The sequence below is a fragment of the Cricetulus griseus genome, chromosome 2, assembly GCF_003668045.3.
Source record: "Cricetulus griseus strain 17A/GY chromosome 2, alternate assembly CriGri-PICRH-1.0, whole genome shotgun sequence".
Taxonomy (NCBI): domain Eukaryota; kingdom Metazoa; phylum Chordata; class Mammalia; order Rodentia; family Cricetidae; genus Cricetulus; species Cricetulus griseus.
This window is the reverse complement of record NC_048595.1, coordinates 38110816-38125894: the sequence shown is the minus strand read 5'-3', so window position 1 is coordinate 38125894 and position 15079 is coordinate 38110816. Positions and strand designations below refer to the sequence as shown.

Below are 15079 nucleotides of genomic sequence, written 5' to 3'. Positions count from 1 at the left end.
TAAGCCAATCAATCACCTGCCCACATCATGATGTATATGCCACATGATGGAGCAGTATTATAGTGTTATATAATGTGTTATTTGCAGATAAGTAGAAGATACTCCATTAACTTTCTATGTGTGTGCACTAACCACAAAATGGCCAAGTAAAGGTCCTACTTTATTTAGTGATAGAGGGATTTTGCTGATCTCCATGATGGCAGGGATTTCTTCCTCATGATCTTGACTCTAGAACATATGTCGATGACTTAAATAAAGTTCTGTATTGCTCTAATGTTTGAAATCATTTATTGTTGTTGGCTGCCAGGCTGAGATGGCAGGCTGACACAGTGAATCAACTCATGTCTATGACTTTAAGGTCAATATGTGCTTACCTGATAAAATGCATGACACCCAGCTAAGTTGGAAGTAATTTATTTGTCTAAATATACCATATCCAAATATTTGGTTATATTTATAAAAAAATCATTATTTGTTTAATATTAAAATTTAGATACATAGCATGGTTTTATATAAAGGGACAACATAGCATAAAATTTGAAGTTTCAGTTTATTGTCAAAACTTTTTATTTATGCACATTTGTATTAGTCCTTTGAAACATCCTAATTTTGTACAATGAATTTTGATTATACTTATCTCCCAAATCTTCCCATATCCATCCCTTCCATGTTTATCCAAATGTGTGTTCATTCTTAAAAACCCTTCAAGACCAATTTTAGGCTGCCCAGATATTCTTGGAATTGTAGTCTTCCCCTTGAGTATGGTCAACTTTCAAATGCTTATAGGCTTTGAAAAATCTAGCACTTCCTTTCCCAGAAGCTACTAATTGCTGATTGCTCCATGCTCAGGGGTGGGTTTGTGTGCCCAGCCTCCTCCTATGTTTGACATGGAATGGGTTTGTACAGGTTTTATGCATGCTGCCTTAGGTGCATATCCAGAAGGGTATCCAGAAGGTATTTCCTTATAGTCCCCTACCACTTTGGGTTCTTATACTGTTTCTGGCCCCTTTTAATCAATGATCTCTGAGCCATAGTACTGACAGCAATGAGGAATATATGTTCCCTTTAGCACTAATCATTTTTCAATTTCTTATTTTCTGCACCTTGACTAGTTATAGTTATCTGTGTTAATCACTATCTATAGAAAATAGAAGTTTCTGAGATGATAAATGGGAGATGAATTGTTCAATGAGTATAAGTCACTAAGCTTCAATTCAATATTATGTCAAGTTAGCAACATAATAGAGTTGGTATTCCCTGAGGTCTATGGCCTGACTAGATATACAGGAGTATGAGCCAATGGGATAAAGGTACTGAGAAGATCTTTCCTGATCAGAACATGTGTGAGAGCATAGACATTCTATCAAACACTGGCAAGATTTACTCCATAAAAGGAAAAGTATTACTCTTGTCCTTTTTTATAGTTATCAAGAACATTTGTCTATACAATCTATGCCTCATGTCTCATGGTCTATGACCACTTCCTAGTCTCATTTGCAGATACGATGAAGCTTAGGTTCTCTTACTTTTTTGGATATTGTGGATACTTCCTTTTTCTGAAAGTGATGATGTCTTCAGGTAAGAAATTTGTTTGTTTTTGTTTACCTTTTCCTTTTAAAATATTTTCAAAATTCTCTTGACCATTTCATACATGTATATAGTGAACTTAAATTATGTTCACCTCATTCCCTGTTTGCACACCTTCCTTCTCCTGATGAAACCTTTTTCTTCAAAACAAGTCCCATTCCATTTTCCATCCTCTTTTTGTGCATGGCTCTGTGAGTGTAATTAGAATTGCTTGCATGAGATTGGGCAGAAGGTTATTTGCTAGGACACAATAGCCTCTCCCCCAGAATCCATTAAGTGCCAACAGACTCTCAGACATGGGTAGGGACTCCTGAATGCCCGATGTGATGAAATACTGATGGATTTGATAATGTGTAACACTCGTGTCAATGACCACTGCCATCATCTGTCATAACCAGAAGGATTTTGTTTCCTGCATATCTCCTCATGCCCTGGCTCTTTATTCTTTATATGTCCTCTGCTTCAGTGTTCCCAGAAACTTGAAGTGGATTATATAGACATCCCATTTAGGGTAGATCACCCCACCATCACTTATTCTCAGCATCCTGGCCAGTTATGGGTTTCTGGATTAGCAGTCACCCCTGTAACATGGGGCTTCTTTGATGAAGGCAAAGCTCAACACTATCTCAGATGAAAGAAGGGATTGGAGATGACTCATTTACTTTTTTCTAATTAGTTTTGGCTGTGAGTGGAATCTAAGATACACTTCCAGGGACTCATCCTGCACTGAAGGAAAAGAAAGTTATCAGTCCATTGTTATAACCAGTAAAACACAGAACCCACCCCGGGAAATAAGAATCATTGTAGCTCCATAAAAGTGAGGTGACCAGGAACCAAAATAAACCTTCCATTTTAAGTTTTTCTTTGATGGAATTCAGCACAGTTCCCAGTAATTGACTAATTCTAAGGCCTTGTGAAGTTCCAAACTAGTTGCACCAGATGATTCTTCCTCTATATGACTGTATTTTAAGTAGAGAAACAAATTGTTGTTGCTTCCTACTCTAGCATCTTCCCAAATATATTTTTAAAAATACAATGAAAATATTGGGTTTTCAAAAAATAAAACATTGATGGACTACAAGGAGTATAGTCAGAGCCAAACGTTTGGGTCAGCTAGGTGTGAGGGGCAGCATGTAGTATGTTTTTTTTTAAACAAGGTTAAGAGACAGTGATGGTTTTTGGCTTCAGACTTATTATGTTATTTTTTGTTCTTCCACAGGGAAAATGATGGTGTCTACTCACAAAGGACAGGTGTTAGCTAGAGTAGGAGGCCAGGCTGAGCTCAGCTGCCAGGTGACCCCACCACGCAGTGTGGAGTATATGGAGGTACGCTGGTTCAAGAGTGGCCATTCCCAACCTGTTTACCTATACCGAGGTAGCCAAGGAGTGAGTGGAGAAGCTGCACCTGAATATGTGAATCGTATGGAGTTTGTGAAAGAGGCTATTGGGAAGGGAAAAGTGGGCCTCAGAATTCATAATATCAGCATTTCTGATGATGGGCTTTACCAGTGTTTATTTAATGACAGTGCCTTCGGTTATGTGGACAGCATGAACCTCAGTGTGGCAGGTAAGTTGCCGATGGAACATAGTGTGCCAGTGCCCTTGTGCCCAATAAACTGAAATACATGGAAACTGTCTTGGTTTTTTATGTTGTTTTTTTTTTTTACATTTTAAGTATTAGAGTTTTATTATTAATTTAAAATAATTATTATTTATTTTTAAGATAACACCAAAGCATTGAGGCATCCATATAAACTAAGCACTGTCATTTGCTAGCTCCAATAATACAATAGTTCTTTCAAAAAATTTTTTATTTGTTGGTATTATAATACAATTACATAACTTTATTCTTTTTTTTGTTCCCTCTAAACTCTCCCATAAATCTCTCATATCTCTCTTTCAAATTTATGGTCTCTTTTTATATTGTTTTACACACACACACACACACACACACACCTGTGTTTGTTTTCAGGGCTGACCATTTGGTATTGGGTAAGCAATTGATGTGCTCTTCAATGGGAAGACTGCTTCTCCAGCTCTCCACATTCCTTAGTTGTCTTTGTGAATGGTTTAGGACCTTGGGGCTTCCACCTGCCTCCCCCTAGGCCACTTTGGTATGCTTATTGTTGTTGTCTTTGTTCAGCTCATATTCAGGCAGTCATGCTAGTGAGACTTAATGGGTGCAGCTTCTTTTATTACTAGGAGGTGAGGTTTCACACCAAACGTTCTTATCCTCTGGCTCTTATATTCTTTCTGTCCCTTCTTTGGCAGTGTTCCCTGAACCTTAGGTTATGAGAACTGTTTTGGAGATGTATCAGTTGGGACTGGGCTCCAAACTCTGCATTTTGATTGGCATGGTTTTCTGTAATGATCTCTGTCTGTTGTAAAAAGAAGTTTCTTTAATGAGGGGTGAAGATTACACTTATCTGTGAATAAAACGACAAGTATTTAGAATGCAGTTAGGCATGGTGGTTTAGGAAAGTGGGAGTTGTCATTTCTCCTTGAAGATCCGTAGCTTCAATATCACTAACCCTGGGTAGTTGTCTAGCTTTCCAAGACCAGGGATCATTTACCCCTTGTTGAGTGGGTCTTAAGTCCACTTAGAGAGCATCAGGTAACCACTAAGGTATATGCGCCACCACTGCATCCTTAGGGTTATTTTGTCATACTGCTCATTCATGTGGTTCAAGGGCATTGCAGCTGAGTAGGGCAGTTGTTTGCTTCCCTCCTTCGGAAGCTTCTAGTACCATGAAAGCTAGTGTCAGGGGAAGGCTTTCAGGTTAGATACAGCTGAAGGTCTCTGGTTCCTGTATCTGAAGTGCATGGTGTCTATAGCATTAGGAACTTACCTTCTACTTCTGGGAATAACCAAGGACAATCATACCCTCCCTTTCCCCATTTTTATAATCAGAGCACACTGTTTTTTCCTTCTCTATTACTCCACCACCCTCCCATTCCCAGCAATAGTCTGATGTTACCCATTTGCCTGCCAATTACAGGAGTCCATTGCTTTTTCCCCCAGTAATACTCCATTGTGTAAATGTACCACATTTTCTTTTTCTTTTCTTTTCCTTTTTTGGTGTTTTGTCAGTTTTATTTTTCTTTTCCTTTTTTAATTTAAATTAGAAACAAGCTTGTTTTACATGCCAATCCCAGTTCCCTCTTCCTCCCCTCCTCCCCTGCCCCCCACCAACATTCTATCCCATCCCCTTTCCGCTCCCCAGGGAGGGTGAGGCCTTCCATGGGGGAATCTTCAAAGTCTGTCATATAATTAGGAGCAGACTTTGAAGTACCATATTTTCTTTATCCACTCTTCAGTTGAGGGTCATCTAGGTTGCTTCCAGGTTCTGGTTACTACAAATGATGCTGCTATGAACATAGTTGAACAGATGCCCTTGCTGTATGAATGTGCATCCTTTGGGTATATGCCTAAGAGTGAAATTGCTAGACTTTGAGGTAGATTGAATCCCAATTTCCAGATGAACCACCATACTGATTTCCAAAGTGGTTGTATGAGTTTGCATTCTCACCAGCAGTGGAGGAGTGTTCCACTTTCTCCACATCATCTTCAGCATAAACTGTCACTGGTGTTTTGTTTTTAGCCATTCTGACAGGTGCAAAATGGTATGTCAGAGTTGTTTTGATTTGCATTTCCCTGATGGCTAAGGATGTTGAGCACATTTTGAGAATTTTTGTTCAGGTCCCAGGCTCATTGTTTTGAATGGGTTATTTAATTTTTCTTTCTTTGTAATTTTTTAATTTAATTTAGATATTAATCGTCTGTCATATGTATAGTTGACAAAGATTGTCTCCCCTCCTTTCTCTTTATCTGGTTGATTTTTTTCATTAGCTGTGCAGAAGCTTTTTCGTTTCATCAGTTGTTAACTTTAATCCTTGGTCAAATGGAGTACTATTAAGGAAGAATTTTCTAAACATATAATATGTAGCACATTGCCTATATTTTCTTCTGGTTTTATGTTCCATATTTATGTCTTTTGTTGATTTGAAGTTAGGTTTTGCACAAGGTAATAAATATTGGTCTGATTCCTTCCTTCTTTCCTTCCTTCCTTTTTTCCTTTCTTTCTTTCTTCCTTCCTTTCTTCCTTTCTTTCTTTCTTTCTTTCTTTCTTACTTTCTTTCTTTCTCTCTTCCTTCCTCCCTTTTTTCTTCCTCCCTTTCTTTCTTTTTGTTTTTGTTTTTATTTTTGTTTGAGACAAAGTTTCTCTGTGTAGGCCTGGATGTCCTGGAACTCACTCTGTAGACCAGGTTGGTCTCAAACTCAGTGATCTGCCTGTCTCTTCCTTTCAAGTGATGGGATTAAAAGTGTGCACCATCACTACTCAGCAGATGCTGGTCTAATTTCATACTTCTACATGTGAGCATCCAATTTTCTGAGATTCATTTGTTGAAGATGCTTTCTTTTAGAAAATATTAAAATATTCAAGTGATGAGTAAAAACCATGAAGTCCTCAAAAATATACTATGAAGTGGATAGACATCAAATACTTACTGGTTAGTCTTACCTTAAATTGAATGTGGTGTTGATTCACACATTTTCCAAGTTTATAGAACAAACTATCATGCTTCTGCTGTTTGAAGTAGTCAAGTGAACCTCAACAAAATATACTGATTCTTTTTTTTTCTCATTTCCTCCAGCAGTTGGATTGGAGACACAGATCCATATTCAGGCTCCAGGTGCTGATGGAGTCCTTGTGGAGTGTGACTCAGCAGGGTGGTTCCCCGAGCCACAAATGGAATGGAGAGACAGCAGGGGGAAAGCACTTCCACCATCATCAAAATCATATTCACAGGATGAAGCTAGATTTTTCCACTTAAAGACAACTCTACTCACAAACAGATCACAGGGTGGTATCCTGTGCTGGATTTCCAACCCTTTAACAGGTGAAGAGAAGCAAATAAGTGTCATCTTAGCAAGTGAGTATTGCTGTTCAGTTTGGCAGTTGATCTGAAAACATAAATACAAAAATATGGAGTTGATTAATATTTCAAAGGCTTATTATATTATGGAGTTTCCTTTGGGTTTCAGTAAGACAAATTGTCAGGTACTATGATGAGAGTATTTGAAGGCAAGCGAACAAGGACATATATTGCAGCTTTATTGACATTTAATATTATTTCATTGGGCATAATATTTTTCCATAAGTTTAATATGATACATATTTTGGTAAATATAAGAATAGTGTTGATTTTTATAATCAATGCTTTTTTAGCTAGGATATAAATATGTATCTAGGAAATGAATATATCTATATCTATATCTGATGCTATGTTTTAAAATTCTATTTCATTTATTGGTGTGTGTGTGTGTGTGTGTGTGTGTGTGTGTGTGTGTGTTTGTTTGTGTGCCTGTGTGCATGTGAACATAAACCATTGTGCATATTTAAAAGTCAGAGGACAACTTCCTTGATTAAGTCCTCTTCTTCCACAGTGGGTTCCAAGTATTAAAATTGGGTCTTCAAGTTTACACGGCAAGCAGTTTTACTACTTAGCCCCCAACTTTTGCTGTTCTTCATATGTTTATTTTTGATTTTGAAACAAAGTCTTATCGTGCAGCCATGGCTGGCCTGGAACTTGCTAAGTTGAGCAGGCTTACCTCCAATGTATTTATATCCTCATAGCTCTTCTTCTGGAATGCTGGGATTAACAATGTGGGCCACTGTGCCTCATGCCTAAATTTATTGTTTTTTATGAATCCTAAATGAGTGTATGCAAGAAGCTTTTATTAGTCTCATGTAATATTCAGAAGTGTTCTGCCATTTGAATATAGTACTGAATGATAGTTGACAAAAGCCACTCAAACCAGTAGTGAGTAGCAAGTATATCTAAAGCCCAGACTACTTAATATTACATTGCTGGGTCATAGGAGTTGTAATGGGTGAATGTCAAAGACAAATCAGGAAAAGATTGTGTCTTGTGTATAGCAAAATTACCTTTAGCTAATTGTAGAATTATCATTATCAACTGTTAGCATTGGGAATATGTAACTTAAATCTCACTTCATGGAATCATTTTCTATCCCCAGAGCAATAGTCCCTTCTTTATCTTACCTCTTTTACACTTAGAAGATCATAATATAAATGGAAAAATACAAATTTATATGACTGTGTGTGAGTCTGTAGAAAATATTTGATTGCAGAAAACACACATGTATAATCACTGAAGGCCATCGTTATGACATTTGCTGAGAATTTGAGTACAGTCTAGGCTATAGAGTGAAAATTCTGCTGTGTGTGTGTGTGTGTGTGTGTGTGTGTGTGTGTGTGTGTGTGTGTTTGTCTGTGTGAGAGAGATAGAGATATAGAGACAGAGAGACAGAGAGACAGAGACAGAGACAGAGAGACTGAGAAAGGGAGACATTCTATTCTGCTAAGATTTCATGATAGTTTCTGAAAATGAGTTTTTTAGAATAGAATGATTATAAGGTCACAGAAATGGTTGTGAATGGAGATTGTTTTTCTCCTGATGTAGGGGAATTGTATAATGGTCATACCTTAGACATTAGCTTGCAGGATCTTAAGGTGAAGAAGTGTGTTTAGGATCAACAATTTTCAAAACCAATGGATCTATTTGTGATATTCATAATGTTTTAAAGACATCTTTTCCTTTGTTTTAGATGACCTCTTTAATCGCGACCACATTTGGATGAACCTTTTAATTTGCATTACACTTATGATACTCTTTGTATTTTTGATACACATCTGCTACTTTCATCACATAAGCCAAGGTAATGATATGATGAAGATAGGATAATTAAGGTATTTTTAAGAATTTGATTCTATTCATGTGAGTGTTTAGGCAAAGCTGGATTTCATTTATCTTCCAATGCCATGGTTGCCCCAAACAGACTCATGAATGTTTTTCATCTTAGAAATGTTGAACTTGGGCATCACCCAGATGCTGGGTGAAGGCTATAAGATGGCATATAAATCAGTCATCAATCTCATTATCAGGGGAGGGCATTTAAGGTAGCCTCTCCTCTGTTGCTTAGATTATTATTTGGTGTCATCTTTGCAGATCTCCAGACATTTTGCTAGTGCCTGATTTCTCCTTAAACCTACAATGTCTCCTTCTACTTTAGTATCTCTTATCTTGCTCTTATTTATTTTTCCCCATACTCAACCTTCCTGCTCCCACATGTCCTCCTCACCCCTCCTCTTTTCCCCTTCTCATCCTCCTAGCTCCTTCTCCCCTCCCCCAGGCTCCCAATTTGCTCAGGAAATCTTGTCCCTTTCTTCTTCTCTGGGGGACCATGCATGTCTCTCTTAGAGTCCTCCTTGCTTCCTAGCTTCTCTGGCGGTGTGGATTGTGGGCTAGTAATCTTTGCCCTATGTCTAAAATCCATATATGAGTAAGTATCTACCATGTTTGTCTTTTTGTGACTGGGTTACACTGAACTGAACTGGAATCCAGTTGCAGAGAAGGAGGAGTGATGAGCAAAGGGATCCAGATCATGCTGGTGAAACCCACAGAAACAGCTGACCTGAACACCCGGGAGCTCTTGGTCCCCAGACTGAGCTGGGAAACTAGCATGGGACTGATCCAGACTCCATGAACATGGGTGTCAGTGAGACATCAGAAATCTATGGGGCCTCCTGTAGTAGATCAGTACTTATCCCTAGCATAGGTATGGACTTTGGGAGCCCATTCCACATAGAGGGATACTCCCTGAGCATAGACACACAGGGGATGGGCCTAGGCTCTATCCTAAAGGATATGACAGACTCTGAAGACCCCCTATGGAAGGCCTCACCCTCCCTGGGGAGCAGAAAGGGTATGGGATAGGTAGGGTGTTAGTTGGGGGGGTCGCATGGGAGGAGGGAATGAGAGGGAACTGGAATTGACATGTAAAATAATCTTGTTTCTAATTCAAATAAAAAATGGTGAAAAAAAGAAATGTTGAACTTTTGCACTGATAAATTTGAGATTACTAAACCATGGCTGTTCTTAGGGATGGTGTCTATTTACATGACTTATAACCTTTTCATTCCTATAGTCACTTTTATACCTCTGTAGGAGCATACAATGAGGTAATAAAATAAATGAAAAATTAAATCTTGAAAACTAAAAGAATAATTTCCCTTTCAAGAAGAAGTTCAGCTCAAAATGGAATAGACTCAATTTGTGCTGCTTCAAGTCCAGGCCTGCTAGTGCAGCAATTCTATCTCATTCCGTATTTCCATTAGCTACAAACCAAACTTTCATATGGATCTCTATTAGGTCAAGCAGATCCTGCATTCCAATGGAGTTTTCTGTAGTGGAGTATCCTACAATCATGTGTTCCTCTTTCTCCATCCTACCCTTCTCTGTTCTAGGGTCTACAACTAATCGTCAACATCAGTGTCACCGTGTATTTAACCCAGAGCCTATTCAAATACTGAGTTTCTTAATCTGTACTATAGTACTCTTTGCTGTATATCTACCACTTCGGAGCAGAGGTAAATGGGATTAGTGGCTGTGGGATGTTTCTTAGTTGTCTAATTTTCCTACAAACAGTTTCCTTAAGATTTATGTGAGAATTCCATCATTACCAGGAGAACCTGTAGTTTAGGTGACAGCTCAGAGGACCATTTTCCCGCATTAAAATTATGGATGTCAAGGGCTAGGGCTGCTCTGAGTCTACAGCACTTTCGGCTGTGCTGGAAATCAGATCCTCCTGTTTCTTCTGCTATAACAACAACAACAAAATGTCCAGAATACATGCTTAAATTCAATGACTCACTTTTATGTATTTCCTGGGGTCACTTAACTGTCAGTATGAATTTGTGAATTTATGAGAGTAAGTTAGGTTTCAGTGTGTGTTGAGCCCAACAGTCTACACTGAAAGTATGCTAGATATTGACTTTCGTGACTGATTTTTCAGCACTAGAAATATATATATATATATATATATATATATATATATGTGTGTGTGTGTGTGTGTGTGTGTGTGTGTGTGTGTGTGTGTGTGTGTGTGTGTATTCAGGATACATTTATGCTAAGATATGGCCATTACTTAAAAGTAAATTAATGATTGATGTTATTATACTAGTTGTTTTTGATGCTTTGACAATTCTCCATTATTTAGAGGCTTATAGAGAAATGCATGTAGATGAGATTATCACAAATCAAAGCACAGAAACATTTTAGTTTTAGCATGACTTACCAACAGTAAGTGAGAATTTTATAGTTATAGGGGTTCCAAGAGGGCTTTCTTTATTCCTGTATTTCCCATAATATTTCTGGACAGGCCTTGGAAAAGAATAAGTATAGTCAGGTATTTCAAGCATCTCCATTGAAAATTACAACATTCTAAATTGGGATTTATAAAACATGTGATAAAAGAAAGTACTGTTAATTATTGTCCAATGAAAATAAATATATTGACATTCAAAATGTAAACACAGAGATCCAAGTTGAGAAAAAAAATCATCAAAACCCAATCTCCTCTGGATATTTTTATTCAACCTGTGCTTCTTGTCACACCTAAGGATCCTGTAGGAGAAAATATAAGGATCCACAAAACCAGAACCAAAGCCATTATAGCTTCTAAATTATCCCTGATTACAAAGGTCTTTTTCAAATTTAGTGACCATACAGGGATATTAGAAATGTCTTTGGAAATGATAACTGTAAATTGAACTGGATTATATGTTGAATATATGTAGAACCCTGTAAGCAACTATTAAGATGCATCAATTTACATATCACTAACAATGAACAAGGGAGCACTTGCCATTGAATTACGTGTTTCATATGTGTTAATCTTTGATCATATATATGGGTTACAAGTAATTCCCCCTTCTCTCATTTCAGTAGTTGTCTTTTCACTCTGATTTGTTTCTTTTGTTGTGCAAATTGCCTTCCAGTCATTTTTTTCTTTTGTGTCTATCTTTGTTGTTGTGTTCAAGAAATCATTGCCAAGTCAATGCCAACCAATTCCTTTATGTTTTCTTTTATACAACTTATGGTTTCAAGTATTAGCTTTACATGTTTAATCTATTGATTCAATATTTTTGGCATATGGTGTAATACAGAGGACTGTCATCATTCCTTTACATGTGGGCATCTATTTTTTTCCCAGAATCATTCATTAAGGACACCATTCTGTTTTCATTGTATATATTTGGTACCATTGTCAACTTCAATTGACTACAAACATATGAGTGTATTCTAGGTTCTCTCTTCTGGTATACTGACGCATATATTTGTTTCTATGTTAGCATTACATACACTGTTTAGAGTCTGCATTCAGTCTTTATTACTGAAAAAATATGTAGTTTGAAGTATAATGTCTCCAACTTTGATTTTCATGTGCAAGATCCCTTGGCCTACTTAGGAATCTCTTATGGTGCCATACTTTCTTTGGAATTGTTTTATTTACTTATGAAATTTAAATCATTTTTTTCTTCCATAGATGACTCCTATAATTATATAATTTCCATTCTTTCCTTTTTTACCTCCAAATTCTCTTGTAACACCCTTGTATCTCAAATTTATGATCCCCTTTTCTTTATTATTTACTCTTTTATATGTGTATATAAATATGGTACAAAAATATTACCTGTTGAGTCCATTTATGTTGCTCATACATATATGTATTTATAGCTAACTATTTGGGACTTGATAACTTATCCGGGGATTCATCCCTAGAGAAGACCAATTTTTTTTTCTTGCTCGGTAGCCATCAATTGTTTGTAGTTCTTCATTTAGGGGTAGGGCCTTGTGAGATTTTTGTGAATGATACTAACATGTCAACTGTTGTTTTCATTGAGCAAATATTGTTTAAGAGATTATACTGATGTGGTTTTGTGGGTCTGTCAACCTCCTAAATACAACATGCATAATAATTGACCCAGTGACTGATATTGGGGTTCAAACTTCAAGCTGGATATCAGAAAAGAATAGCAGTTGATAAATAGCGTCTTATCCTTACCTCAGGCTGAATGGGCTGATTTTGTCTCCATGATCTCTCACCAAGTCTCAGCGTGGCTGGAGAATGAATGCTCCTATCATCAGCATGGCAGGAGAATGAATGCTCTCTGAGACCTTGCTCTGTCTTATATACTTCCCTAATGTTGGGATTAAAGGTGTGAGCTATAATTCTCTTTTATACTGATTAACTCTTTTGTAGATCTGGGTGGCCTAGGACTCTAAAATATCTGTCTATCTCTTAATCCTGAGTCCTAAATTAAGGGTGTGTACCACCACGTCCTAGCTTCTGGCTGCTTGGATTAAAGGTGTGTATCACTGCTGCCTGATCTCTATAGCTTGATTCTGATTTTGCTTTTATGAATCTTCAGTCAAGCTTTAATAAATCATAAATAATATATCACCACACCTAAATGCTGATATTACAGGTGTGCATCACAGTTCTCAGCCCTAAAGTGAGACATTCTATAACATGTAAAGGAATATTAAATGTTATTTTTAAGAATTGATCCTGTAGTACACACCTGTAGTACACAATATTACTAGTTTCCTAATTTTTTCACTTTCTTTAGTCTCTATTTCAGATCCTCAATTTTCCTTATACAACTCCTGGATAACAGAATTGCTATTTGTGATATTTTTCCTGGTGATATGTTTCATCTTACCAATCATTATATCATTATTGAAAGAACGTGGAGGTTTCAATCAATGCAGAAGAAGACTCAGAAACTTAACTTCCATGAGACCTCAATCCTACACAAAGAACTGTAGGCAACTGAGGAAAGCTGGAAGCAGAAGAGGTGTTTTCCACGGGGAAGTGCTACCAATTGATTGTCCATTGACAAATCATTAGCCATAAAAACACATATAAGTCACTTTATATGAACTGAACAGGTTATATTTAAGATTGTATATTTTGGCTATACATGTTAACACACATGCACACACACACATGCAAGCAATAAAAACTATTAATGAAGAAGCCATGAATTTGAAGGACAGCTGGGAATCATATATCAGGATGTTTAAAGGAAGATTTAAAATATAATAATTGAATTATAACTTGAAAAGTTTTTACAAAGTTTTATAAAAATAGAAAAATATTTGAGAAAAGAATGACTGATATAGCCTATTGGTACTAATTTACCGATTTGATGTAATCTTATTATAAGACCCTAGTTTATGAATAACTATTATCTAAAGTTCTGCCTAGTCCTAAGATAAAGAAGGTATATGTAGTACATGAGTTTATTTAAGTAACATATTAGAAATCTGAGGGAAATTTTCAATTTTATCTTCCATGATTAACTTATTTTTTACTGTAATTGTGTCATCACAGAGGGCTGGAGCTTCTTTTACACTGTCTTTTCAAAAGTAACTCATGAAGTCATTACTGTGCATCTGAGTTGGTTTTTAATTCTTCTCTTTCAATATATAGGTCAGTTTTTTCCTGTTGAGTATCTATCTCAGCATCTTCTAGTTTGTCTATGCAGATAATAACTCTCCAAGCACATTCTGTGATACAGATCATTTTACACTGCAATTATGTATTCCAGTTACTTAAAATTATGTTTTAATCTTCCTTGGTTATTCTTTACACACTCACCCCTTAAAAACTCTTTCCTGTTGCTGAGAAGGGATATCATGACCGAGGCAATTTATAGAAGAGTTTATTGTGGCTTCCTTACAGTTTCAGAGGTTGAATCTATAACTATCATATGGGAAGCAACTCAACAAGCAGATAGGCATGGTTCTGGAGCAGTAGACAAGAGCTTACATCTTATCTATAAGTTGAAGGGAAGGAGGACAGGTGGGAGGGAGGGATAGAGGGAGGGTAGAAGGACAGGAGGGTGACAACAGACAGACTAAATGACCTGGGCCTATTTTGTGTTTTTGAAAGCTCAAACCAATCCCCAGTGACACCTCCTCCCACAAGGCTATACCTTCTAATTCTTCTGAAAACAGTTTCACCAACAAAGTACCAAACATTCAAATATATGAGCCTTTGGAGAACATTCTTTTTTGCATTTCCATAGAATCCTTGAACATATTTCACAATTTTCATACAGAGTATCTTGTCAGAAATGTTAACTAGGAACTGACAATAGTCTTATTCTTGAATTATTTCTGTATAAATGGAATGCAATCTGTCCTCAGATATATATCCTTATGTGAATAGTTGTGTACTAAGGTGGTAATTCATAAAGCCATGACAAATTCCTTCTGATTTCTTGATAGAATATTTCTTTTTTCTATTTTTTAATTTAAATTGGAAACAAGCTTGTTTTACATGTCAATCCCAGTTCCCTCTCTCCTCCCTCCTCCCTGCTCCCAACTAGCACTGCATTCCATCTCCTTTCTGCTCCCCAGGGAGGGTGAGGTCTTCAATGGGGAATCTTCAAAGTTTTTATAGAATATTTCTAAATGAGCATGATATTAAGTAAGTATTTAGCACATAATTTCTATCACTATATGTTAGAAACAATATTATTGAATTCTGAGGGAAAATGCTTTGAGCTCATAGTGTACTTAAATTATTCCAAATAATTTGTCATAAATACAA

The 15079-nt window shown here is 36.8% G+C and overlaps 1 protein-coding gene across 1 annotated transcript; it reads left to right on the top strand.

Annotated features, from left to right (window-relative positions):
* The first annotated feature begins 1505 nt into the window (after window positions 1-1505).
* On the top strand, window positions 1506-13347 carry LOC100758708 (selection and upkeep of intraepithelial T-cells protein 8-like). The gene is given in 7 exon segments (XM_027402282.2): window positions 1506-1578; window positions 2807-3154; window positions 6244-6522; window positions 8222-8332; window positions 9921-10043; window positions 13089-13207; window positions 13210-13347. Coding segments are annotated over 7 exon segments (1191 nt in total).
* Window positions 13348-15079: the final 1732 nt, after the last annotated feature.